The 27966-nt window shown below is 46.5% G+C and overlaps 1 protein-coding gene across 2 annotated transcripts in view; it reads left to right on the forward strand.

The window, feature by feature from the left end:
* LOC105476491 (sortilin related receptor 1) overlaps window positions 1-27966 on the forward strand; it is a 179518-nt gene that overhangs the window by 16836 nt on the left and 134716 nt on the right. For both annotated transcript variants that reach the window (XM_071075729.1, XM_071075730.1), the window contains exons 2-6: window positions 762-878; window positions 9212-9337; window positions 17635-17796; window positions 19984-20051; window positions 26771-26951. In XM_071075729.1, coding sequence (XP_070931830.1) covers window positions 762-878; window positions 9212-9337; window positions 17635-17796; window positions 19984-20051; window positions 26771-26951 — 654 coding nt within the window. The remainder of the gene's footprint in view (window positions 1-761; window positions 879-9211; window positions 9338-17634; window positions 17797-19983; window positions 20052-26770; window positions 26952-27966) is intronic.

Raw genomic sequence — 27966 nt, forward strand, 5'->3', positions numbered from 1 at the left:
GTCCCAGGCCACACCTCCTGCCCCACAGCCTGGACCAGAGTCTGCGGTGTCCTCAGGAAGCAGAGGAAAGAGATTGACAGAATAGCTAGTCCTGTTTTTGTGACGTCCTTACTTGGCGGAATATAAGTTGCCAACCAGTCCTCTGTTGGCCTTCCTCATTTTTATTTCATTGGTTTACAAAATCTAAAAGTCTGAGAACTAAAATATTTCCTTATTTGAGACACTTCAAAAGCGATTTTGAGAAGCTTCACAAGGCTACTTCTCTCATTTCTCATTACCAGCTGAAAGTGAATGACGGTACCACCGAGCCAGAGAAAACATAGTCTGAAAAGAAGTTTGAAAAGCATGTGGTCTTTCTGGCCCATGAATTTTTTCTGAGGAAGGGCAGTGTTTCCATGCTTTGGTTTAAAATCTTACCAAAGTGCATGTCATACATGGAGTAAGGATCAGAGTAACCAGAGATTGGTATCATAAAGGATGAAAATAATCAAAGGAATTGGTTATGCCAATGAGAGTCCAAGAAGCCTTTCTACAAAATCTGTTTACATCCAAAATAGCAGGGGACTCATATTTCTTTGTGGGGAAGCTGAGTGTGACAGAATATGCATGAGGTGGGAGGGGAAGAGGCCCCCTTGGCCCAAATGCTTTAGATGTCAGAATCTTAATCGTTTCTGCTTGATAAAGGAGGAAGGAGTCTTGATTTAGAATGTTTGTGGCCATCACTTATTATGGATCCTAATTCCTATATTGATTTCTTTCAGGTTAGTCTGAATGATTCCCACAATCAGATGGTGGTGCACTGGGCCGGAGAGAAAAGCAACGTGATCGTGGCCTTGGCCCGAGATAGCCTGGCGTTGACGAGGCCCAAGAGCAGCGATGTAAGTATAGTGTTGGCTCTGGGCACACCTTGGTGCCATCAACATGCCCTTTTCTGATCCACTGGGATTATCATACCAGAAAAAGTAGTGGGTAATTGGAACATGGAAGGAATGAATTGTATGACAGAGAAGATAATCTACAAAATGATATATCCCTTGTTTGCTCAACACAGGGAGTTGCAGTCAGTGTTGCAAACAGATATATGCAATGTGTGATTACCTTTGGGAAGTAATAGCGTATGGACTGGATTGTTGCATCTGCCCAAGAAAATACCAGAGTGCCTTCCTGGGCAGACCTGCCTGCCTGCAGCTGAGCCAGATGGAATCAAATTGGCCTTTCCCATATGCTGGTTTCTTCTAACCCATTGTAGTGGGATGAGCTGTTGAAACTGATTCTCTAATATTCTTAATTTCTGTAGCTGGGTATTTATGATGTTTAGTAGGTTAGGTACTTTGAAGACACAAGATGCCAAGGGTTACAAACTCAAAGGCCTATGGGAGGCCAGGCAGGTAAAGGATAGGAGTGAAACCCCTTCAAGTTTACAGCACTCTTTTTTTTTTGGAGTTGGGATCTGACTCTGTTGCCCAGGTTGGGGTACAGTGGTGTGATCTTGGCTCACTGCAACCTTCGCCTCCTGGGCTCAAGCCATCCTCCCACCCATTCAGCCTCCCGAGTAGCAGGAACTACAGGTGCACACCAGCATGGTTGGCTAATTTTTGTTCTTACATATATTTTTTGGTAGGGATGGGGTTTATGCCATGTTGCCTAGGCTGGTCTCGAACCCCTGGACTCAAACGATCTGCCTGCCTCGGCCTCCCAAAGTGTTGAGACCACAGGCGTGAGCCACCATGCCTGGACATAACAACTCTACCTCCTCAAAGAAATATGGTTTCTCCCATTTTTCTTGAAGTCTGTGGCCTTCTTGGACAATACATGTCATTTCCACTTTTGATGGAGATGCAGATTTAAGAAGCATTCTCCCGTATCTAAATTTGAACGTAGTAATGGATGCTCGGTTCCCGTGTTGGAGAGACGTGGGGAAGGGGAAGGGCCTTTGAGGACCTGGAGAAGCGTGCTTCCGAGGAGCGTTGCTCGTCAGCTGCAGGCTCTGGTTGCCGTGCAGAATGCAGGGCGCAGTGTTGCCAGATCTTCTGGTTTTCCAGAGGAACCCCGAGGTCTGGAGTTTCATGTGAAAACTGCTGAGTCTTACAAGTTGGCAGCCAGTGTATAGTTTCTACAAACACCGCGCGAGCCAAGTAAAAGACACGTAAGGGCCAAGGCTGGCCTGACGGCTGGTCCCAGGTCTGCGGCCTGTGCTCCGGACTCCTCCTTGTGGGAAAAAAGGAGCAGACCCTGCCTCAACCTGGGATCCGATGCTGTGGCAGTGCGAGGCTGTGGATGGAACACCATGCTTTACAGCTTCGGTCACCCTGCATTCTGGCCGGGGGAACCTTCTGATGAATTTGCCAGCACTTTCACATCAGCCTTAGGGATACATTTATAATTCTCGGATGCGGATTTGGTCTCTGCGAGGTGCCTCTCTGTGTATCCGCCGTCTGGGTTGGGTGTGTTGAGAAGCAGGCGATGGGAAGTTGCCTCAGGGGACTGTTTCCAGGGAGTTGAATGAGGGCAGCCACAGACAGGGGAGACAGACGGGCTGGCTGTCAGGATGCATGGCTTTGCCCAGGGTGGGTTCTGAGCTGTGTGTGTGGGAGACCACCGCTGCTGAAGGCCAGTCTGGGTGTAGTGCTCTGGGGCAGGGCTCGACTTGTTTGGGGCAATGACTTTGGCCCGTTTATAAATGTGATTAGGTTTTGCAGGTTACAGCTGTGGCCACCACAGACAGCTGTGTCTGAATGCCTTTGGTGGCCGGGTGTGGTGGCCTGCTCCTGTAGCCCCAGCTACTCAGCAGGCTAAGGCGGGAGGATCCTTTGAGCCAAGGAGTTTGAAGCTGCGGTGACCTATCGTCGTGCCACTGTACTTCAGCCTGAGTGACAGCGAGACCCTCTCTCTAGAAAAAATAAAACAAAAAATAGAAAAGAAGGCCTTTGGGCCCGTGAAACTCTTCATAGGCACCTGTGTGTAGCCACTGCCCATGGGCATCCCTCCTGGGCACGGGAGATAGATGTACTGTGCTGTATTGTGTTGAGAAATCCTTCTTGGAATTTTTATGCATTTAAAAAAACTCTTAATTCAGACAACATTTTTTTGTGAGGTAGGTAAAGACCTTAAGCATTGTTTTACAGTTTTGCTGGACAAACAGGAGCCAAGAGTTGTAAAGAGACTTGCATGAGGTCACTCAGCGTGTCAGTGGGAAAGTTGGGGCTGATGAGACTCAAGGCCCAGTCATGTGCTTAGTGTGCAAAGATGTGGTGTTAGTCAGGTGACCAACTTGTCTGGGTTTTAGCACTGAAAGCCCCGCATCCTGGGATCCTCCCTTAGTTCTGAGTGAACCAGGATGGTTTGTCACCCTAAGTATTGCCAGTCGATTGAAACCCAACTCTTGCTCTCTCTGTATATCTGGGTGTGTCTGACTAACAGCCCATTGAACATTTGAAGTGGGATACACTATTGTGGAATGAAATGGGAGATAGAGCCGAGGTAGACAGATCACCTGAGGTCGGGAGTTTGAGACCAGCCTGACCAACATGGAGAAACCCCATCTCTACTAAAAATGCAAAATTAGCTGGGCTTGGTGGTGCATGCCTGTAATTCCAGCTACTCGGGAGGCTGAGGCAGGAGAATCGCCTGAACCTGGGAGGTGGAGGTTGCGGTGAGCTGAGATTGCGCCGTTGCACTCCAGCCTGAGCAAGAAGAGCGAAAACTCGGTCTCAAAGAAATGGGAGATAGATTAAATGGGAAGGAAACGCAATGGCCAGAGTTAATAAGTAGGGCTGGCAGAAATGGCCTTCCTCTCTATACAAACTGTGTTAAAGGATTGTCAGATGCAACTGAGATGCCTGATGTAAAAAGTTAATGTGAAAAGAATGATGACTCAGAGGCAGGAGTTGGGGTAATAACAATCCAAATTCTCTTTAACGAAGAAGACTGAGCTTGGTTTGTAAGGTCCCATCAGCAGTCCAGAAGGGAAAGAACCTAAACCAATCAGGAACTGTGTGGGTGTTGGTGGGCAGCCAAGGTCATGCATATTCAGTATCTAAAAAGGAATGGCTCTGGAAGCTGGAATCCAGAAAGCCTTGCTCTTAAACAGGGGGGGAAAAAAATGAATCGTTTTCCACTGATGAAGTTGAAGCCAGTGTGGTTCCATGAAGAGAACAGCTCCTGCAGGACCCGTCTGTCCCGTGATAAATCGACAAAAGAAACAATACATGTTTATCTCAACTTTTCCTAACTCTTTGTTTCTGCTCTCTCATGATGTATTTTACAAAGTACTAGGTTTACAAAGTACTCAGGTGCAACATAATTGGCTGAAGAGCTGTCCAGTGGTACAGTCCACCAGAAGATCAGAATCAACCAGGGGCTGGGTGAGGTGTGGCTCACGCCTGTAATCCTAGCACTTTGGAAGGCCGAGGTGGGTGGATCATTTGAGGCCAGGAGTTCGAGACCAGCCCGGCCAACATGGTGAAACCCCGACTCTACTAAAAATACAAAAATTAGCCAGGCATGGTGGCACAAGCCTGTCATGCCAGCTACTCAGGAGGCTGAGGTAGGAGAATCACTTGAATCCAGGAGGTGGAGGTTGCAGTGAGCTGTGATTGTGCCACTGCACTCCAGCCTGGGTGACAGAGTGAGACCCTCTCTCAAACAAAAAAAAAAAAAACAAAAAAAAGAAAGCAAAGAGTCAACCAGGGAATATATTGTGCGTGACAGGACTTGCTGCCCTTGTCCCTAGAGCAGTGTGACATTATGATTGTGCCCCTCAGGATTGACTGGGAAACAGTGTCAGGTCTTGCTAACTAACAGCGGGAGGCTGATGTCTGGCTGAGCACAGGCTCTGAAATCAGAACACCTGGGCTGGAATCCCGGCTGTGCCATTCATTAGCAATCTGACCTTGGGCCAGGTGATGTACCTTCTCTTGTCCTCCTCTGTCACTGAGATAGTGCTTGTTAAACCTTGCTACCCAAAGTGTGGTTGTGGTCTGTGGATCAGCCCTTGGGGATTTTCTGGGAGCTGGTTAGAAAAGAATCTCAGGTCCTGCCTGGACTTCTGGACTCAGAACCTGCACTTGTCCAGTGTCTTGCTGGGGCCGGGGGGCGGGGGTGGGGGAGTGGAGGGGGGGCAGTCTGTGGGCATATTACAGTTTGAGAACATTGCTGTAAAGCACTTAGAACAGTGCCAGATGTGGGGATGTTTTCTGTACATTTTAGCCATCATCTGTTTCTCCCCTTTCTCTCCCACCTCTTTATTATTATGTAGTTTTGAAGTACAAGGGAAATAATTTAAAATCACTCACTTTGAAGGACCATCTTTGTAGGTAGAAACTGGGGGCAGTTTAGTAACTCCTCCCCTCTGCTATTTTGCTCTTTAGGGAGTAGCATCATACTGAGGTCAGAGGGGACTAATTAGTGCAGAAATCCTGTCTGGATGAAAAACCAACTAGAAGCACAAGATGAGCGAGTCCAGGGTGTTCTCTCAAATTCACCTGGAGATCGTATTGGACCGTGAGTCAGCAGCATGGTGCTGCCATGAAGACAAGATAGCTAGAAAGGAACAGGCAAGTCAGGGTGCGGTGTGGAGGCCACAGAGCCACCAATCCGCTTGAGCTAACTGCACACTGGCAGAAGCCTTTTATGGGCTGTTCAATGTGGAGGAAGGTAGAGAACTGTGCACCAGCCTTAAGCATTGTCCTTGTTCTATGGAGCTTACAGTCTATGCTAATTAAATAGAAATAAGAATTGAGGGATGGGCACGGAGGCTCATGCTTGTAATCCTAGCAGTTTGGGAAGCTGAGGTGGGCAGATTGTTTGAGCTCAGGAATTGGAGACCAGCCTAGGAAACCCCGTCTCTAAAAAAAAAAAAAAAATACAAAAAATTAGCTGGGCATGGTGGCGCCTGCCTGTAATCCCAGCTACCCAGGAGGCTGAGGTGGGAGGATTGCTTGACCCTGGGAGGTCAAGGCTGCAGTGAGCTGTGCTTGTGCCACTGCGCTCCAGCCTGAGTCATAGAGCAAGACACTGTGTCGTCAAAAAAAGAGAAAGAAATAAGAATTATGAAGGTAGGATAAAAATGTCATGTTGGAATTTTTCAACCTAGCCAAGAGAAGAAAAGTTGATGAGCGGTTCAGGATGGCCTTCAGGCATAGGATGGACTCTTACATACTTGCTTTTTCACTTCTCTTGAGTAGAAGACCCAAAGAGATGGATTTTGTTTGTAGGTGAGAATTAGGGAAGAGCTCTTTGATAGTGAAGGTGGTTTTATCTCTATGCACACGATGGCAGCAGCATGGCTGAGAATCTCAGGGAGGCTCCCTACTTTTTAATGTGGGTCTTCTCTCTCTGCCGGCCAGCACGCCTTCCAGTGCTTGGCCTGTAGACTTGGTATAAGACCTTCCTACTTAGCAGAGAAACGTTAAGATGGAGAAGAGAACATTCTCCTAGAGGTAACTTGTTGGAGTAGAAAGACAACTGGACGTGGAATTGGAAGAAACTGCCATAGTTTTGTCTCTTCCTAGTGGTATGACCTGGGGCTGGCCATTCACTTCTGGGAATCTTAGTTTTTGTGTGTCTCTTAAATGGAAATCTCTTAGTGACTCACTGATTCATTCAATTCGTTCTTTTCTATTCATTTATTTATCACATTTGTTTACTTGCTCTTTGGTTTATAATGATATTTATTCATCCTAGAAATCTTTGTTGAGTGCCTGCTATGCCCCAGGTACACTGAAAGAGACAAAGGTGCGACTAACTCCGGTTTTTCAGATGAAGAGAGAGAATGTTTGTAAAGGAGTATTACATACTGAAAAATGCTACCTTAATGTAAACTATCACCTTCGTGCCCCTGAAGAAATACATAGAGGGTCATCAAATTATGGGATGTCAGAGCTGGAAGGGGCCTTAGTTCCCTTCCTGAGAAGCCATTATTTTGCTCCATGTGATGTTTGAACCTAACCAGGACACTAATGTCCATTCTTGGCCAGCAGAATGGAAGTGAGAAAGTGCTACTTCGTCATTTTACCCACTCAGATTATCTGTGAACTCTCAGCCTGCACAATTTCTGAAGCTGCTTTTGTGGCAGCCCCTTACTGTGTATCTGGTAGTTGGGAACACATACTGTGTGTTCTAATAGCTTCCTCCACTGTGACCCAGATAAAGGCAGAGGCTCTGTCTTGGCCTCTTCTAACCTTAACATCTAGTAAGTATTAAAGACCTGCATGTGCTCTCTGTTCCCTTTCTATATATCTTGTGTTTACATAGGGCATTGTTTACAGACGTTTACATGTTTACATGCCTGTGGTGTCTAAACACTATGTCTTTTATTAGTCTTTGTCTGGTATCTAGACAATATCTGGCTCACATGGAACCCTCAAAACATGTTTGCTGATGACTCAGACAAGCAAGGATGGGAATACACTGTGCTCTACTTTGAACACCTGCCCCTCCCTCCCTCCCTGCCTCCCTGCCTCCCTTCCTTCTTTCCTTCCTCGCTCTGTCACCCAGGCTGGAGTACAATGGTGTGATCATGGCTCACTGTAGCCTGAAACTCCTGGGCTCAAGTGATCTTCCCACCTCAGCTTCCCAACTCACTGGGAATACAGGCTCAAACCACTATATGCTCAAACCACCAAGCCAGGCTAATTTTTATATTTTTTGTAGTTATAAGGTCTCACTCTGTTGCCCAGGCTGGTCTCAAACTCCTGGCCTCAAGCCATCCTCCCACCCCAGTCTCCCAAAGTGCTGGGGTTACAGGCATGAGCCACTACTCCTGGCCTCATTTGTCTTTAATGCTCATCCTAATCCTTTTCCATGAATCATTTGAAAAATAACGAAGTTATTATTAATATATTCACCTATCAGGCTTGTTTTTAACCCAGTGATTATATTAATTATTTCACATCTCACAGGTAGGTATGAAACATCTGAGACCTTCATTCTCCTAGTTGTTACCTGCGGTGATAATGGCCTTCAGGCAGCTTAGGTCAGAATTCCACTCTGCTACTTACTTTCTGTGTTACTTTGGCAGGGGACTAACCTCATGAGCCCGTGATGTCTTATCTGTACAACAATTTTAATAATTGCACTTGCCATGCAGGGCCGTTGTGAGTTACTGGAGCTCATTCATTTGAAGAGGTTGGTACTTTATCTTCACATGGTGAGCACTCACGGAATGACAAACATTCTTATGTTTTGTCACTGTGATTACTGCATAGCCAGAAACTGGGGTGCAATAGAGAAGCAAATACAATTGGCACCCTCGTGGATTCTGCTGCTGTTACCGTCTCCAGTGCTACAGAGTCATAAAACACTAGCGCTCCCAGTATTTTCATGTCACTCAGCACTCTTTCATTTCCATCTCTTGGGCTACGTGGTGGAGACCCGTGAGGGTTTTCTTCTCTTTTGTATGGAATGCTGTACAAACAGAACTTCTCAGCAGAAGAATGAAGAATTAGATGCGTTTTGGGCACCGTTCAACAGATGGCAAAGCAAATCCTCTACTCTATTCCCCTCAGCTAGCCCCATTCTCCCTGCCTCTGGATGTAATTTGTTAAACACTTAACTCAGCCCTGGTGAGGAGGTTATTACTGTTTCTACCATTCGTCTCCTGCTCCAGGGACTTGCCATGACCTCAGAAAAGAGACTTGTGTATTCCAGGCAGTGGGGACTGCAGGGGCCCCATGCTTTCTGCCCCCACATGCTTGGGGACAGACATAGAGGTGCCCTGCCTCACCTTTGTGGGTTATCTGGTAACATCTGTCATTTCCTATCAGGCAACTAATGGGAGCCAGGTTCAGGATCCAGGATGGGATGTTTGAAAGACATCTTTCTGGCTGGGCGCGGTGGCTCACACCTGAAATCCCAGCACTTTGGGAGGCCGAGGCAGGTGGATCATGAGATCAAGAGATCGAGACCATCTTGGCCAACATGGTGAAACCCCATCTCTACTGAAAATACAAAAAAAAAAAAAAAAAAAAAAAAAAAACTTAGCCGGCGTAGTGGCAGGTGCCTGTAATCCCAGCTACTTGGGAGGCTGAGGCAGGAGAATCGCTTGAACCCGGGAGGCGGAGGTTGCAGTGAGCCGAGATCGCGCCATTGCACTTCAACCTGGGCAAAAAGAGTGAAACTCTGTCTCCAAAAAAAAAAAAAAAAAAAAAAGAGATCTTTCTTTTTGCTAGTTTCTCACCAACTTTTTCTTCTCCTTGTCTCTATATTCCAGGTGTACGTGTCTTACGACTACGGAAAATCATTCAAGAAAATTTCAGAGAAGTTAAACTTTGGCGTGGGAAATAGGAGTGAAGCTGTGATTGCCCAGTTCTACCACAGCCCTGCGGACAACAAGCGGGTAAGGAAGCGGCCATCCCGCCTGTCCTGACTTCATGGGACTGGGTTTTGGGAAGGTTGCCGCACTTAAGAGGGTGCTAGGAGATGGCGTTGTCTGTGATCTTTGCAGCATGACTGATGGCTAGTGAGGTTTTGTGCTAACCTGGGCGTTTGTGACAGACTGCTGTTCTCAGGGTGGGTCTCTGCACAATCAGGCAGGCCAAGTACTGGTCAGGCAGGATTTCTAGACAAACAATGGCAGGCTAAACCACAGAAAATCAGCCAACTATTATAATACCTTGCCTGACTCTCAGATGGCAAAAATGTTTCCCAGGCACACTGAGAATAACCTTGCAGTCTAATTCATGTTTTTTAAGACACTATCAGTGTGTCTGCTTGCGTGCTTATGTGTGCTTATATGCGAGTGTGTGCATGTGTGTGCTTGTGTGCGTGTGGGTACCTGTGTGTGTGTGCTTGTGTGCGTGTAGGTACTTGTGCGCATGTGGGTACCTGCGTGTGTGCGCTTAGGCACGTATGGGTACCTGTGTGTGTGCTTGTGTGCGTGTGGGGATACCTGTGTGCATGCATTGGTACCCGTGTGCGTGTGCGTGTGGGGATACCTGTGTGCATGCATTGGTACCCGTGTGCGTGTGCGTGTGGGGGTACCTGTGTGCATGCATTGGTACCCGTGTGTGTGTGCGTGTGGGGGTATCTGTGTGCATGCATTGGTACCCGTGTGCGTGTGCGTGTGGGGGTACCTGTGAGCACACGTGGGTACCTGTGTGCGTGTGTTGGTGCACCCCTCTTCCCCCTGCCTTTGAACCTGTACCGACGTGGAAAAGAAAACCAAGGCAGCAGATATTGCTATGCCTCCTGCTTTGTTTTCCCAGCTGGCTGGCCCTGGGGGCTTTGTTTCTTCAGTTAGGCAATTTGATTTGAGGAAGCACTGACCCTGGGCCCCCGGGGAGGTGGAGGTAGGAGGGCAGGAACCCGGCAGCCGGCAAGGCTTTCCTGCTGGTTGGGTAGCTCTTAGCTCAGAGAATTGTATTTCATTGCTTTCTTCTCCACTCTGTGTTACCTTGTTTGTTTTCAGGCCAGATCTTCCAGGGAAAGACCCTTAGTAGAAAAACTAAGAGAAACTTTCTAGTAGCAGAGGCTTTCTGCTCCAGAAAGCAACCAGCAAGCAAGATCTACAGGGTCCTACTTCCAGTCCCTAGTGCTGGCTTCTCAGGTTGCTTGAGGTCTCTTAGCAAGGGCTGCATTCAAAATCTTTAGCAACTGGTGTGGCTTAGGCACTGACCAATCAGAACAAATCCTGTCCGGAGGAGGCTGGGTCCTGGATGTCCCCTGCTGGGCCATGCATTAACTTTTGAGTTGCTGAATATCAGGGAGGTCCTGGGGAAGGGACCAGGCCATGGGAAGTATTGTGGGTGTAGGATTAGGGAGGGTCACTTAAGGGTTTCAGGGCAGCGGCTGTTGACCAGGTGGTACAGAACAGTTGTTTTTTAACAACTGGAATGGTCATTACTGGTACATACTTGTTATGGAGTGGCAGTTAGGAGCAAACTTCCCTTTCTTACCTGACTCCAGGGTGACAAGAGTAATTTTTCCCTCTGAGATGAAATTCATAGCAAGGAGGTGGTGTTGGAGAGAAATGGCCCCATAAACGGGTCAGCCAGCCTTTGTGTCCCTCTGCCTCACTGCACAGTGTGACCCGGAGTCCTGGCCCCTGGGACTCCCACAGGGAGGTAGGGCCCGCTGCTTGCCTTGCCTTTGGCTCCTCCATGAGGCGAGGAGCCCTGTCCAGGGTCTGGCTCCTAGCTGCCTCTTCTGTGGATGGATCCACATGCACCCTGCCTCTCAAGAACCGAATTACACCTGCTGATGTGTTGTACGCTTGGAACTGCAGAGTGGATTTTGTGTTCTCACACAAAAATAACGATGAGAGGGAAAGCATTTGTTAATTAGTCAGATTTAACCATTACACAACGTATGTATGTTTTTAAACATTATACTCTACACGATAAATATGTATAATAGTATGACAATTTAAATAATTAAATTTGAAAAAAGACTAATAAAATATTATCATAAGTAATGATAAAAGCCACAATCTCTTTTGCACCAGGCTAATAACACCTGGATTTCTCAATGTATTAGGTTGTACTTATCTGATGGTGATGATGATTACTATATTTACACATTGTCTCAGAGCTTACTCTTGCAGAGGTTGTGGCCCTCAAAAATGCCTTGTTGCCCCTCTGGAATCTTTCTTTTCAGCTTCATCTACTCCTCCTCACCTCCTGCTGTGGTGCACAGATGTCTATGGGCAGGCTCCATCTCCTCCTCCCCAGCTCCTCCCCTAGTGCACAGATGTCTATAGGCAGGCTCCATCTCCTCCTCCCCAGCTTCTCCCATAGTGCACAGTTATCTATAGGCAGGCTCCATCTCCTCCTCCCCGCTCCTCCCCTAGTACACAGATGTCTATAGGCAGGCTCTATCTCCTCCTCCCCAGCTCCCACTGTGGTCCACAGATGTCTATAGGCAGCCTCCATCTCCTCCACCCCAGCACCTCCCCTAGTGCACAGATGTCTATAGGCAGGCTCCATCTCCTCTTCCCCAGCTTCTTCCTTACTGCACAGATGCCTTTAGGTAGGTTCCGACTTCCTTCCTGCTTGTTGTGGGTTGTGATGAGCAGCTGCTAAGGTCACAAGTCTGAAGAGTCAGAAGACAAGGACAGATGATGTTTTGGACTTGGAGGAGGAGGGCTGGTGCAGGCAGAGGACCGGGGCTTTGGAAGCACTGGATCTGGAGAAGGAGCAGAGCTGGGGCGGTGGTGTTTGGGGCAAGAGCAAGGGGAGACTGGAGGGCGATTGCAATAAAGGAGTTTAGGTGCTGCACAGTGGAATGGGGGTGACATGTTTGCAGCCCAAGTGCTGTGTACCTTTGAGTGGTGCGTCTTAGATTCTCATGGGTGGATATTCTTTGGAGTTGGTGGGGATGGAGAAGTCAGGAGAAAAAAGGCTGCCTTCTTGGAGAATTTGTTGACGGTTGGACCTCAGGCCTGGAACAGGCTGAGTGGGTGAGGGGGGCAGCATTCTGTCTAGATAGTTTCGAATTCCCCAGAGAAGGCTGCTCCTCACACCCCACCAGACTCTCAGGAAGGAAATGATGACTCTTAACAGTGCTGATTGCTTTTGTTGCTTTTGCCTTTGTCCCCTGAAAGGCAAATTGCCCCACCAGACCTACCACTTCCTGAGAAGAATCACACAAGGCTGGGTGCCTTGCTGTCAATAGCAGGGCGCTCCGCCTAGGCAAATCACCCAGGTGAAAATGTGAGCTGCCAAGGAGCGTTTGAAATGGTTGAAATGAATGTTAGCGGCTGCCCGGCAAGGTTAAGATGTCAGGGAAGGGCAGTGTGGATGTCCAGGAGTGTGGGTGCCTGTGGAAGGGGAGAGAAGGTGCTAGCACCAGCATCCAGCTGCAGTCCGAAGGCTTTGCCTTGTGATGGAGATGGTGCCTGTGGGTCCATGTGAGTTTTGGGTCTATTTTTGCATTAGCCAGCAGTCCCACTTCCTTCTTGGTCTCCTGTGTGCTGCCCTGAACCATTGTGCAGTGCTGGCCACGTGGCAGTTCCACCGACATTGTGGGGCCTCTGAGATCGGTCAGACAGTATTGAAGTAAGTCTGGTGCTGTTATTTGCTTGCTTATTAATTTTTTAAAAAATAGAGACAGGGTCTTACTCTGCCATACAGCCCGGAGTGCAGTGGCACAATCATAGCTCACTGTAACCTCAAATTCCTGGGCTCAGGGGATCCTCCTGTCTTAGCCTCCCAGTAGCTGTGACTACAGGCCAGCGCCACTGCATATCTGTGGCTTTTTAAAAAAGGCCACTGAATGTACGGTTAGGGCTCACGGCGTCAGCCTCGGCAGAAGCAAGAGCCAGTCCTGCCTTTTTCCAGGCAGAGGTTGGTCCTAGGTAAAATGTAATTCCCATCTTCTGGAGGGATGTTCCTTCGTTGCCTTCCCTTCCCTTCCTCCTCTCATGGGACTCTGGGTTTCTCCACTTGAAACTGGAGAAAGTCACTTATGCTAATAGACTGTGGATACATTCACGAGCGTAGTTTGTTTTCTTTCCAGAGGTGTTTGTATTTTCAGAGGAAACACAGCTTTAAACCAAAGGAGGAAGCTCCTCTGGAATATTAAGTTACTGCAAACAGGGTTGAGAGATTGGGGTACACAAAGGCACTCCTGAAATTGCATAGTTTTGGAAGCACCTTGTAGGTCAGCTCTTGGTCAGTCTGTAGGTTTGACTTCCAGTAAACTTGACAGCCAGGCAGCACAGGGACTTAAAAGCCAGGGTGAAATACCGTGTCTTCCTAACATGTGCGTATGTGACCCTTTATATCACAGCATGAGGTACCAGGTGCTCAAGTGATGAATGTAACCTACAAATAATAGAGCTAGAGGAATCAAATGAGGTTGGATCATAGAAGTCAAGTCTTCGTGGGATTAGATACGAGCTTCAAGGATGGGCGTGTGACCCCAGTAAGTAGAGCAGAGCTGTCAGGAGCCCTCAAGCGGGAGAAGGGCATCAGCAGAGACTGCAAAGTGCTAAAATGTGGTTTCTGTGCAGGATGGCGAGGAGATTCACTTCTCAGTGGTGAAGAGTTTGTACTGAGCTGCTGTGCAATGTCAAACAGGCCCCTGTCTGAAGATGGAGATTGTCTTTTGCTCTGCGGGCTGAAGGGAGCTAGGAAAGAGTGTTTGAGTAGGGGTGTAAATGAATAGTGTGCTTTAGGGATATGTGTCTTCTGGCAATATTCATGACTTTCCCTTTTAGCAGGGAAAGATTAGAGAAGAGTCTAGAAAGGGAACTATTGTAGCAGTGCAGGCATGAAGTCGCTCTGTCACTCAACCAAACCTAGTATCACCCTCTAAGTATTTCATTTAGGCCCTGGAAGACATGAGGAAGAAAACCCATTGCCTGCCTCCAGTTTGCTTAGTCTCTAGTAAAGATGTGGGCCATGCCAATAGCACTGAGAGGAAAAAGGAAGGCATGCATTTTGAGAAAGATTTTAAAGGAAAACAAAACAGGTTTGGTGGCTGATAGAGACTGAGGGCCAAAGGGAGGGATTGGAGCAGAACCCATCTCTGCTTGTAAGTAGTGGGGCTGGGAGAAGGCATAGCAGGGAGGGGACTTGGGACGTGGGGTGGGAGAATTGGGATTTATTGGGAAAGTTTTGAAGAACTCAAGTTTTGTGTATAGTAAAATATCTTGGCCCATCAAAAGTGGAGAGGGTGAGAAGGTAAACAAAAATGGAATCTCTGTAAGAAGTCAGGGTTAGACTGTAGATTTAAAAGTCAGGCCATGCTTGTTCTTTTGTTTTTGAGACGGGGTCTCACTCCATCACTCAGGCTGGAGTGCAGTGGTATGATCTCGGCTCATTGCAACCTCTGCCTCCCAGGTTTAAGCGATTCTTGTGCCTCAGCCTCCTGAGTAGCTAAAATTTCAGGTGCACACCACCATGCCCAGCTACTTTTTTGTATTTTTAGTAGAGATGGGGTTTTGCCATGTTGGCCAGGCTAGTCTCAAATCCCTGACCTGAAGTGATCCATCCACCTTGGCCTCCCAAAGTGGTGGGATTACAGGCGTGAGCCACCCCGCCCGGCCCCGTGCTTGTTCTTAAGGGTGGTAGTTGAAGCTTTTTGAAAGGATAAGCCAAGGTTAGCAGCAAAGGATAGAAGAAGAATGAGGTTACATGAGCGTAGGGAGTGGGGAGGACCAAGGAGCCAGCAGAGGAGAATGAAGGCCTGAGACGATCAGGGGCTGGGGTTGGAGAGGTGAAATGAGAGGGTGCTGTGGATTAGGAGAAAAGGCACGCAAATGAGTTAAATAGTACAAGGTAAGATCTATGAATGAAGTTCAGGAAATGTTGCCTTTTTGTTAGAAGAAGAAATGTTAAGAGGTGGGATGTGAACAAGTCAGATATTGATGTCAATGCTGCCTAGTCCTGCGTCACCTTGGGCAGTAAACCACTCTCAGTCTCAGTGTCCTCATTATTAAGAGAGTGTATAACAGTAATATCCAAAGCACTGAGTCACTGTGAACCCTGAATGAGATAAGGCATGCCAAACTTCTAGCTCAGTGCCTGACACATAGTAAGTGCTCTTGAAAATGTTTAGCTATTACCATGGACAATAATACAGTCTGTGACTGGGTGCATGATTTTTAGATTCTCCAATGTGAGGCTGCAGGAAGCCATGGAACAGATGTCTGGGGAAATCTTTTCAAACTGAGAATGCTTCCTTCCCCAATAACCTAGGTGGTTTGGGAGCGGAAAGATGGACTACGTTATTTCTGGGGAATACTTTTATGCCAAAATTATGATGATCCTCTTAGGATCATAATTGTTTTTTATAACATTGGATTTTCTTGTAGGTTTTGCTTTTAAAACATTTACTAACTTTTCCAGTTCAATTTAATGAGGCTTCTACAGAGTTTAGAGATTTACCTGAGATGCTGGGGAGGAAACATGACGAGCGTAAATCCACAAAATATGTCCCTGGGAAGTTTATGGTCTGGATTTGGGGAGAGAGTGCAAATGAAAAGGAGTGAGAGCATCTGAAAGCAGCACGAGACAAGTGCAAAGTGCTGGTCCACACAGAGGCTGTGGCGCTGAAAGGCTTCAGAGCTGGAGATTGATCTGGGTCAGGAGGAGTCCATTAGAGAAAGTGTCCTTGGGCTTCTCCTGCAGGATTGCTTGACTTCTAGGATGTCAATGACTGGCTGTGGGTAGAACTAGGTCCCTGTTGCTCTGGTTTCTGATTCATAATCTCCTGAGCCTTCCTCATTCTTCCAGGAGCAGGGACTGGCCTCCGGGTCTTGCCAGGTGTGCACACGAGGCCTTACATCATCTGTGCTTCCCAGCCTTGTTTTCCATTTATTTCTCTCAGGCCCTCAGGACTGTCTTCTGGGTGCAGTGGCTCCTGCCTGTAATCCCAGCACTTTAGGAGGCCGAGGCAGACTGATGGCTTGAGCTCAGGAGTTTGAGACCAGCCTGGGCAACATGGCGAGACTCTGTTTCTAAAAAAAAAAAAAATACGAAAACTTAGCTGGGTGTGATGGCACACACCTGTAGTTCCAACTACCTGGGGGGTTGAGGTGGGATGATCGGAGCCCGGGGAGGTCAAGGCTGCACTGAGCCATGATTGCGCCACTGCACTCCAGCCTGGGCAACAGAGTGAGACCTTGTCTCAGAAAAACAAGACTCTCATCAAACCCATGCTGTATCTCTTTTCCCTGTTTGTGCCTAAACCCACGCCACCCTAGACCTGGAATGTTCTTTCCCTGTGGGTGTCTCGCCTGCCCTTCGAGGCCCATCTCATCCATGAATCATTTCTCATCTCTCGGCCTGGACTGGTACTCATAGGACTCTGGTCATGGCTTCTCATTCAGCCTCACTTTCTCTGGACTGATGGTTAGCCCTGGACATGTCTGTCTCCCATGTCAGATTTTGGGCTACTTGAGGGAAGGCTTCTCGGGTTTTTGTGGCAGCTCCTGAGTGTCTGGTCCGTGGTGGGAATGCAGCACACGTGTGTTAGGTTGAATTGCCTGGATCCTTCTCCCCAGGGAACTCTTTCATTTCAGCCGTAGCCACTGTCCAGCCTAACTTGTTCAGATTCACTCACCCATGCAGAAGCTAAGTAAGGTGAGGCCCCTGCTCACCAGAGGCACTTCCTGCTCTGCCCCAGAGTGAGCCTGCCAGCCACGGTGGCAGCCTGGTCCCCGGAGCTGCCGGTCACCTGGCATCTTCTAAGATGGAAGTGATTTTAGTGCTTTTCCTGGAAAGCCATGTCCCATAACTGCTTGGAGGATGCAGGGAGACTCAGCCATCCCATCTGTGTTTAGCCAATCTGAAAAGTAGGGCTTCTCTGTCCCAGATGCCAGTGACTACCCTCTGATTGTGACTGAGTGACCCGCTAGGGAGTGGGAATTGCTAATTCCATTGAAAGGAAAAAACAAAAAGGTTTGACCAGCTTCATTACCTGGTTAAACAAACCCACCTTGTAGCTTCATCCCAGTCCATCTCCAGGCCACCTCTTTCGTTGAGCCTTGTTTGGACTGTACCGGTGTCTTTTCATTGCCAAGAGGTGGGGAGAAAGCCATTGTGGAAGCCCTGGAAGGCCGTGGTGCCTTCTTGGTGCAGGTTGGCCCCTGCACATGTGTGTACTCGCGTGGACTCGTACATGGTTTAGGGGAGTGTTGGGCAGCTCTGGACAGGGCCTGCTCTGAAACTTACCTGTTTTCCCTTGCAGTACATCTTTGCAGACGCTTATGCCCAGTACCTCTGGATCACGTTTGACTTCTGCAACACTCTCCAAGGCTTTTCCATCCCATTTCGGGCGGCTGATCTCCTCCTACACAGTAAGGCCTCCAACCTTCTCTTGGGCTTCGACAGGTCCCACCCCAACAAGCAGGTAAGAGAGCTTTCGGAACCCAGTTGCACGGGGCTCCTCTAGTTTTCTCCTCTGCCTGTGTGATTGTGTGTCCTTTGAGTGATCTCGCCTCCTGCCTGTCCCTCCTTCTCTCTCAGGCCTAGCCTTTGTAGCTACTATTTCCCTTACCAGGGCTCAAGAAAAATATCTCCTCCTGGCACTCTCAGTCGGTAGCCCAGCCAGCCATCAGCACCCAGCACTTGGCAGACCCCGTGGGTTAAATGTCATGCCCTTCTCCATGCAGTTACACCTTTGTTAGCCCTTGGGGTAAATCGAGGCTTTGGAATTTAATCAGAGAGAGAGCCAGGTAGAGAAAGCTGGGATCTGAGCTCTTCTGGGACCTCTCGTTGAATTTCTGTTCTGCTTTCCCCATCCTCCACCTTAAACACTGCTTTTGCCTCCCATTTATTTGAAGTTACCACTAACAGTAATAGTCTTCCTTTGAGTGCGTGCATGTGTATCATATAAATGTGTGTATTTTCCTCCTTCAACCCAGGTTTGATGGAAATCTGAGAGATGAGGAAAGAGCCTCAGTAAGATTTATATCTCAAGGTTGCAACTTGCCTAGTCAAGGATATTGATTTGGCAAAAATCTGTGAAACTTGTAGATCCTGTATGATTGGATTTACAGTGAGCCTTGAATGTTTTTGCTCAGAGAAACCTTGGAATATTTCTTTGCAGGTTGTTTAACCAAAACACAGATCTGTTTACCTTTGCTTGCCTTAGGGAGTAACAACCTAAGTATGGGCTGGGTCAGTTTACTGGTGGAGGGGGAATTATCCTTTTTTTGGGTCTTTTTTTTTTTTTCTTTTTTTGAGATGGGGTCTTACTCTGTCACCCAGGCTGGAGTGCAGTGGCCAGATCTCAGCTCACTGCAAGCCCCGCCTCCCGGGTTTACGCCATTCTCCTGCCTCAGCCTTCTGAGTAGCTGGGACTACAGATGCCCGCCACCTCGCCCGGCTAGTTTTTTGTATTTTTTAGTAGAGACGGGATTTCACTGTGTTAGCCAGGATGGTCTCGATCTCCTCACCTCGTGATCCACCCGTCTCGGCCTCCCAAAGTGCTGGGATTACAGGCGTGAGCCACCGCGCCTGGCCCGGGTCTCGTGCTTCTTAATACATGGTTCCTAGGGCCGGAGGAACCCTCAGATTCCATCTGTGGGAGTTGAAGGGCTTTGGCAAAGATCAGCGTGTTAATTCCTCGTTGCCATAGCCGCGTATTCAGCTGGTTCCCCGCGGGGCTCTGTACTTAGCTGGTGTCCTCTGCATTCATCTTTAATTATCAGGGTCCATTACTGTTTTTTTCTTCCTTTTTTTTTTTGTGTTAAAATACTCATAATGTACAATTTACTGTCTTGACCCTTTTAAGCATGCAGTTTAGGGATATTGAGTACATTCATATTGTTTTGCAGCCATCACCTCCATCCATCTCTAGAACACTTTTCATCTTGCAAGACTGAAACTCTAAAACCATTAAATAATACCTCTCTGCCCCCAGCCCCTGGCAACCACCATTCTACTTTCTGTCTCTATGCTTTTGCCTACTGTAGGTACCTCCTAAGTGGAATTATATACTATTTGTCCTCTTGTGATGGACTTATTTCACTTAGCAGAATGTCCTTAAGATTAATCCATATTGTAGCATGTGTCAGGTTTGTTTTTTTGCTTTTTAAGGCTGAATAATATTCCATTGTATGCACAGACCACATTTTGCTTATTTGCTCATCCCTCATGGACGCTTGGATTGCTTCCACATTTTAGCTGTCGTGAATAATGCTGCTGTCTGTGAAAGGTTTTTAAGGACACTGTTTCTTCGGTGAAAAGTGCTGAGTATAATCATCCTTTTGTTTTTACCATTACCTAGAGGCTAGTCTTGAGTGAAATATAACTTTTGGTAATCCATAAATAGAAGGCAAGTCCTACTCATTTTTCCTTCCAGTTGCTATTGAGGGAAGAACACATATGTACACAGTTGTCTTTCCTTTCTTGCCCTTGTTTGCTTTTGGAGCAACTGAGCTGGCTTTGGCAGTCCCAGTGCCTGCCTTCACAGAGAGCGTGTCATGGAAGGTGGAATTTCAGCGGGTGTTTGATGGTGATGCCATTCAGGTTGTATTATACATGCCTCTTGCATCATATATGCCTCTTGCATCATGACCACTTGTCTTTGCAGCTGTGGAAGTCAGATGACTTTGGCCAGACCTGGATCATGATTCAGGAACATGTCAAGTCCTTTTCTTGGTAAGTTGTGTCATCTAAGCAATCTTGATGTACATGACCTCCTTTCTCCAGTTCTAGCTCCTTCGTGGCGGACAAACCTGCCCTCACCTGAAATGTCAAGCGTTTGTTCAGGAAATATGTTGTTCCAGATCTGAGAATTAGAGCTGCAAGTACAGTGATCTCACTGGGGGAGGGAGTGGGGAAGAGGAGAAAGTAAGGTTATTTATGAGAGGAGTGGTAGAGCTTTTGCATTTTTCAGTCTGTCAGGGAACCCAGGGGAATCTTGAGGCCCTTGCATGTTTGTAGAGTTTCATTTTTAGAGCATCATATTAGAAGTGGGAGTTTTTTCTCTATATAAAATTTATGCATTTCGCTGGGCACAGTGGCTCACGCCTGTAGTCCCAGCACTTTGGGAGGCCGAGGTGGGCAGAGCACCTGAGGTCGGGAGTTCAAGACCTGCCTGTCCAACATGGTCAAACCCTGTCTCTACTGAAAATACAAAAATTAGCCGAGCATGGTGGTATGCACCTATAATCCCAGGTACTCGGGAGGCTGAGGCAAGAAAACCGCTTCAACCTGGGAGGCAGAGGTTGCAGTGAGCCGAGATCACATTGCTACACTTTAGCCTGGGCGATGCAGTAAGACTCTGTCTCAAAAAAACAAAACAAAATTCTTCATTTGTTCATAACATTTTCTTGAATGTCTGTTAAATATAAAACCTACTAGATGCTTAAGGGTATAAGAAGTTGAATAATTTATGGATATAGTTATTAAGGAGAGGTAAGGAAAGACATTTCAGATACATAACACACATCGTGAAAGGGGCACAGAGGTAACAGACATCGCATGAGGAGCTAGAGAGAGGACTTATCCTTCCATATGGGAGGATCATAGACAGCTTTGTAGAGGAGGTTGCCCTTGATCCAGGATGTGCACAACAGGTACGATGTACCTGTGTGGAGGTGTGGAGGATGGGAATTCCAGGCAGAGGAACAAAGTGGCCAAAGGCACAGGGATGAGCCAATATAGTGCTTGGACAGAGAACATGAACTCTTAATATTGGGTGGCGTTTTGAAAGGGAAGTTGGTATTAGAATCTGCATTGCTTCATAAGGGAATTTGGGCTCCCTTCTGAAAGCAATGGGATACCACTGTAGGTTTTTGAGAAGAGGAGTGAAATAAACAGGCTGTACTTCAAGAAGTACTTGTTCTAGAACTAGATAGTAATATACTTATTGTAATTTACCATGACAGTGATAAAGTAGTACAGGATCGTGAATTATCTGAATTTGTACGTGTGTAGGCAAACGTGTAGGACAGATTTCTGGGAGTGGGTATGCTGGGTCAGTGGGTTTATCTAACAGCTGTCCGTTTACTCACATGGATGACTGATGGATATTGCAAACTTGACATCTCCCAAATTGACTCTTGATCTTTACCACCCCGAATCAACACCACCCATAATTTTTCTCATTTGCTTAGGCTGAAATCTTTGGTGTCATTGTTGATTTCACATTTGTTTTATGCTTTACATTCATTCTATCAGGAAATCCTATTGGCTCCACCTTCAATATATATCTAGAATCTTCTAGTCAGGTACCACTTTTACTGCAAGCCTCCAGTATCATTGCTCATTAGTCTCCCAACTAGTCTTTCTGCTTTTACTCTTGTTTTTCTACCATTAATTCTCAGCATGTGGTTGGTTTGAGTCTATTCAAACAAATTAGATCATTCTGTTCCTCTGCTTTGAACCCTTAAATGCTTCGTCATTTCTCTCTGATTAAATATCAGATACCTTCTTACCATAGGGAACAGGATGTTTGCAATTGCTGTTTTCTCTGCCTAAAATACTCCCACCCAAGATACACTATACTGTGTACTCCCTTACCTCATTCCAGTCTTTGCTCAAATAATATCTTCTAAATGAAGCCCACCTCATTTATGCCCACCTTAGGATCCTATTTAAAATTGCACCTGGCCAGGCGCGGTGGCTCACGCATGTAATCCCAGCACCTTGGGAGGCCGAGTTGGGTGGAACGTTTGAGGTTAAGAGTTCCAGACCAGCCTGGCCAACATGATGAAACCCCGTCTCCACTAAAAACGCAAAAATTTGCTGGGCGTGGTGGCAGGTGCCTGTAGTCCTAGCTACTCAGGAGGCTGAGGCAGGGGAATCGCTTGAACCTGCTAGGTGGAGGTTGAAGTGAGCCGAGATTGCGCCACTGCACTCCAGTCTGGGCAACAGACCAAGATGCTATCTCAATAAATGAATGAATGAATGAATGAATGAATGAATAAAAATAAAATTGCACCTACTCCCCCATTACTCACAGTCTCCTATACTGTATTCTGTTCTGTTTTGCAGAGCACTTTACCACATTCTAATACACTATTATTATGGTTATTATTTGTCTTTCTCTCTTCAATAGAGTGGAAGCTCCCCAAGGGCAAGGATTTTTGTAAGTTTTGTGCACTGATATATCCCGGTGAATAAATCCTTAAACTTGTAGCTTTGGGAGAGATTGCCAGACTCGCTATAGAAAGTGTCAAGTTTGCCCTCATCTCAACAATATACAATAGTGTCTCCCTCCACAGCCAGTGTGTTAGGGAAGAAATATTATCTCTGTGGTTTTAATTTGCATTTTCCTTATTAAGAGTTAGAACATCTTTTAATCTGCTTAAGGGTCCTTTTTTTTTTTTTTTTTGAAACAGAGTCTCGCTCTATTGCCCAGGCTGGAGTGCAGTGGTGCGTTCTTGGCTCACTGCAACCTCCGCCTCCAGGGTTCAAGCAATTATCTGCCTCAGCTTCCCGGGTAGCTGGAATTACAGGTGCCTGCCACCACGCCTGGCTAATTTTATTTATTTTTATTTTATATTTTTTAGTGAGAGTCTCACTTTGTTACCCAGGCTGGAGTGCAGTGACAGTATCATAGCTTACAGCAGCTTCAAACTCCCGGGCTCAAGTGAGCCTCCCACCTCAGCCTCTTACGTAGGTAGGACTACAGGCATGTGCAGCCATGCCTAGCTAATTTTTAAATTTTTCTGTAGAAAGGAGATCTCCCTGTGTTTCCCAGGCTGATTGCAAACGCCTGGCCTCAAGCAGTCCTCCCACCTTGGCCTTCCAAAGTGCTGGGATTGTGGTTTATTTATTTATTTGTTTGTTTGTGTAAGTATGACCAGGCTGGAGTGCAGTAGTGTGATCTTGGCTCACAGCAACCTCTGCCTCCCAGATTCAAGCGATTCTCCTGTCTCGCTCTCCCGAGAAGCTGGGATCACAGGTGCCCACCACCATGCCTGGCTAATTTTTGTATTTTTAGTAGAGACGAAGTTTCACCATGTTGGCCAGGCTGGTCTCAAACTCCCAACCTCAGGTGATCTGCCCACCTCGGCCTCCCAAAGTGCTGGGATTACAGGTGTGAGCCACTGTGCCTGGCTTCATGCCCCTTTTCTATTTGATTATTAGTATTTTCATTATTGATTTCAAGGAGCTCTTTATGTATTTGAGATTAGCCCTTTGGCTGTAATATGAGATAGATTGTATGTGTGTGTATTTATATTTCTATCTCCTAGTTTTTCATGTGTTTTTAGATTTTTACTAGTAATTTTAGTCCTCATTACGTGTAATGGTCCCAGAAGATGTAGCTACTGCCTTTCTTTTAGTTCTCCATGTAAAGTGAAATGTCTTTTAGTTGGTATTGCTTCCTTAGTAATAGAGGATGGTAAAGATGGAGCTGGCATGTTGAGGAGCCTTACAGCTGACCATCGTCAGACACCCATAGATTCTTGTTTATGTTTCCACAGAGGGTAGCTGTTTCTGACCCTTTTGCTATTTTCCTTGAGCAGAAGTTGTGGGATCTTAGTGAAATTATAACCACAGTCTCATCCAAGGACACCCTGTGCTCAAGGAAAACCATTAGAACTTTCTTTTGCTTGATTTGAATTTTAAGGGGAAAAATTGTTCTTTTATCTGTTTAAGAAACTATAAGAGGGCAAACCAGCAGAATTACTAGATAAGGGAACATACAATTTAGAAATTTTTAAGTTCTAAAATTATATTGTACCTTCTGCCTCTGTGTAGATATACAGATATCTTGGGAGAAAGGACTGGTTTATCTCATTTAAGCTAATGACATGTCGGTTAGGGGATTTTAGGCTATTTAGGGGATTTTTCCCCTCAGGTTTCCCCATAGTAAGTGAAAGTGTAATCTAGTCTGTCAGAATAATGACATACATTTGTTCAACAATGCTTGGCAAGTTGGGAGCAGCAGGAGTGGGAAAGCTAATAATTTACATGGTCGGGAGCTGGAGATTGGCCGGACAGAACAGTGGAAGACCTGGAGGGGAGCTGAGGGGACTAAAGATACCCTGTGGAGTATCATTGAGGGATTTCAGGTGAGGCCAGGTGAGGCTGGTGACTGCTCAGAGGTAGAGCAAGGAGTGGAATTTCTCAATGAGGGCAAAGACAATAGAAAGTAGGTGTCAGTGAGCGTAAGACACTGGAAGTCTAAGTGATTGCAAAGTATAAGAACTTGTAGGTGGAGCAGCTTGCAGAAATGGGAGGTCCAAATATGGATTATGGAAGAAAATTGGGATGAAAGTCATAGTTCTTTCTATCTCTAGGTGTTGGCTGCTGCTTTTGGCTAGGAAGGAATAATAGAGGTGAGCTGGGTCTCAAAATAGCTCAATAAAGGTTCCTTCCTCTGCCGTTTTAAAAATACCAAGCAGCCTCATTTTAATTTGCATATCCTCTGGCTAGAGGAAGTACTTTAATCAGTACTTCTAATTGTGGAAAAGAAGAGAACATGCCACCACCCGCCCACACATGCACACAGAGGATCTGATAGTGAAGAATAGTTTTCTCCCACACTAGGACCAAGGCTGCTGGTTTCTTCGTTGCCCTAAGAATCCAGATTGTAGGGCAAAACTCAAGTCTTGCTCTCATTGTAAAAAGAAGCTCTTTTTTCTTTGTTTTTTTGAGGCAGGGTGTTGCTCTGTTGCCCAGGCTAGAGTGCAGTGGCACAATCATGACTCACTCAGCCTCGAACTTCCAGGCTTCAATCCACCCACCTCAGCCTCCTGAGTAGCTGGGGCTACAGGTGTGCGCCAATGTGCCTGGCTATTTTTAAATTTATGTTTTATAGAGGTGGAGTCTCACTATGTTGCCCAGGCTGGTCCCGAACTCTTGGGTTCAAATGGTCTCCCTCCCTACCCTGGCCTCAGCCTCCCAAAGTGTTGGGATTACAGGTGTGACCCACTGAACCTGGCAAAAGAGGCTCTTGTTTCTCTGTTTCTTATCTTCCTTTGTGGGAGGGGTAGGGGAGAATATGCTCTTGATGGTGTATCTCTGAAGGAATTTTAACACAATTACCTTCGTTATTCTGAGAGCCATCATGCATATGGAACTGTATAAGGGCAATTACCTAACTGAGGCCTTCTGCCTTTCCTTGAGTCATCACTCTGTATTCTTACTACAAGACTATCTTCCCAACTTTTCCATTTATTTTTTCCATTTGCTGAATGGTTCCCATGGCCTTGGTGTTCTTGAGAATGTTAGGAGACCTGGAGCAGATGAGTTGTCCTCTGAGCTACTGTGTGGGGCTTCTTTGGGGAACACTGGCTCAGAAGTTCTTCTCCAAGGTAGTTTGGCCTGGTCATTCTATGTTTTCGTTTTGGATTAGCTTCTCGAATTGCCCCACAGATCCAATGCAGAAAGCATCTCTTCAGCTAGGAATACTATAGGGTGAAAAGAAATCTAAGACATGGTTTTCCAAGGCATCTATACTATGTCTAGGAAGCTCAGACAAATACATAATGGTGAACAATAAAATACAGTGTCTAAGAGGCATTACTGCGTAAAGGAATAAGACTGATTCTAAAAAATGGCCCAACTACAGGGGTTTTGTACCTTTGTCTGGAGTTCAAACTCATGTGAAAGGCTTGGAATTGGGTGCTGCAGAGCGATGTTTTGCTAGTGTTGGGAGAAGAGAGGACAGCACTGAGGAAGGCTTCCTGGAAGATGAAGACTGGAACTGGATGACAGAGGAGAGTAGGAATTGGATGGAGGGATCAGAGTGTGTGCGGAGAGCATCTCTTCGTGGGAGTGTGGTGTTCGCAAAAGCACAGAGGGAGAAAGGCGTCCTCCCTTTCTGAAGGACATCAAGGAGATCAGTATGTGCGAGAAAGAGTTTGTGGAAGAGCCTCATGGGAGACGAAATGCACAGGCAGCTCCAGATTGCCTAGATCCGTGACATTGGCAGGGGACAGGGCAGAGACAGGGCAGCGTCCCTTGGAAGGATCAGGCTCAGAGGTTCATAGTGTGGTTTCTCCAGTAATGTTCTTCAGAGGATGTAGCAGTTTGGGAAAACTCTCCTTCGTTCCTCTGAGATGCGTAACTTGAGACCAGAAACTTGCTTATAGCTTCAAGCAGTCCCTTGCTTATTAATTTTGAAAAATTTTATCTTGTACTATTACTTTTTGCCCTTCCCAAGCAGGGCAGGGTTGCCTTGAGCGAAACCCAGGATGCTTTGAAAACAACATAAAACACTTTACAAATGGCAGTTTTGTCCCCTCTATCCTGAGTCAAGGAGTAACCAAAGGGATATGTTTGAGGCACGGAGAGTATCATCTGTAGGTCACACCATGGTAGGCCTAAATTCTAGTTGATTTTCCTCATTGCAAAGCCTCCATACCTCTAGTAATTAAATGTGCAAATGATAACCTTTTTTTTTTTTTTTTTTCTGCCAGGGGAATTGATCCCTATGACAAACCAAATACCATCTACATTGAACGACATGAACCCTCTGGCTACTCCACCGTTTTCCGAAGTACCGATTTCTTCCAGTCTCGGGAAAACCAGGAAGTGATCCTTGAGGAAGTGCGAGATTTTCAGCTTCGGGACAAGTACATGTTTGCTACAAAGGTGGTGGTAAGTTGAATGCACTAAAGAATAAACTACTTTTGAGTTTCCTTTGTGACGTTTGGCATTCTGTGATTAAATAGGTGAGTTTGCATACACAGGAACCGGAAGGATGTGCTTGGGACAGATTGACTGAAGGATTCTCAACATTGACGAACATTCCCAAAGGGCTTGGCAGGTGCTAGGAAGTCAGAGGAGTGGAGAGGCCTAGGACAAACACTCAAAGTGGCTCTAGGCTCTAGGAATTTGGTTGTTTCCTGGTAGCCAAGCATTCTTGACAAAGACTATTGCTTTGAAATCCCTATGAAAAGAGCAAAGAATGGAGGGGGGGGAGGGTGGTTCAGTGGTTTCTTTCCTTTAATCCCACTGCCTGATTTCCTTTAAATTTAGGCTGATTTCTTTGAGATTTTTCAACACATGTTAATTTACATGGCTAATAGGATGTGTAGTCATTGGCTAGTGGGAGTTAATGCTCTAAGAAAAGCAGTAATTAAGCTTCCAGCTGTCAGTAAGTAGCTTAACTCTCAGCCTCTGGGAAGATCTTCCCCTTGATTTGATGTCTTGGAGCCAGATGCTGAAATGGCGGGCTTGCTCGTTTAAAACCAGAGATGATTACTTAACAGGACTTGTCTTGAAACTGTATTGAGTTCAGTCTTTATCACCCTAGTTGTAAAGGAAAAAACCAGGCCCAGTCGAGGGCAGGTGGGGCTCTTATTTCTGGGAGGCTACTAGCTTGCTTTCCTGATGGTGCCCTTCCCTTGTTGACTCAGGCTTTGTTGAAGGCCTTTGCTAACTGGGAGGTTGCTGTATTGTCTGTCACTGTTAACCTTAGAGACTGAAATCAGACGCAATGTTTTCCTTCAGGTTCCCATTTACTTCTATAATTGGTAGTAGGCAAGGTGGAAGTAGGTCAACCTTCTTAGTAGGATTTTTAGGGTCAAGAGAGGACCTCCCCAGCAGGAAAAGCAGGGAGTAAGGGCAGAATGAGAAGAGAGATGTGGGTGGCTAAAGGCTAGAGGCATTT

This window comes from Macaca nemestrina, chromosome 12, assembly GCF_043159975.1.
Source record: "Macaca nemestrina isolate mMacNem1 chromosome 12, mMacNem.hap1, whole genome shotgun sequence".
NCBI lineage: Eukaryota > Metazoa > Chordata > Mammalia > Primates > Cercopithecidae > Macaca > Macaca nemestrina.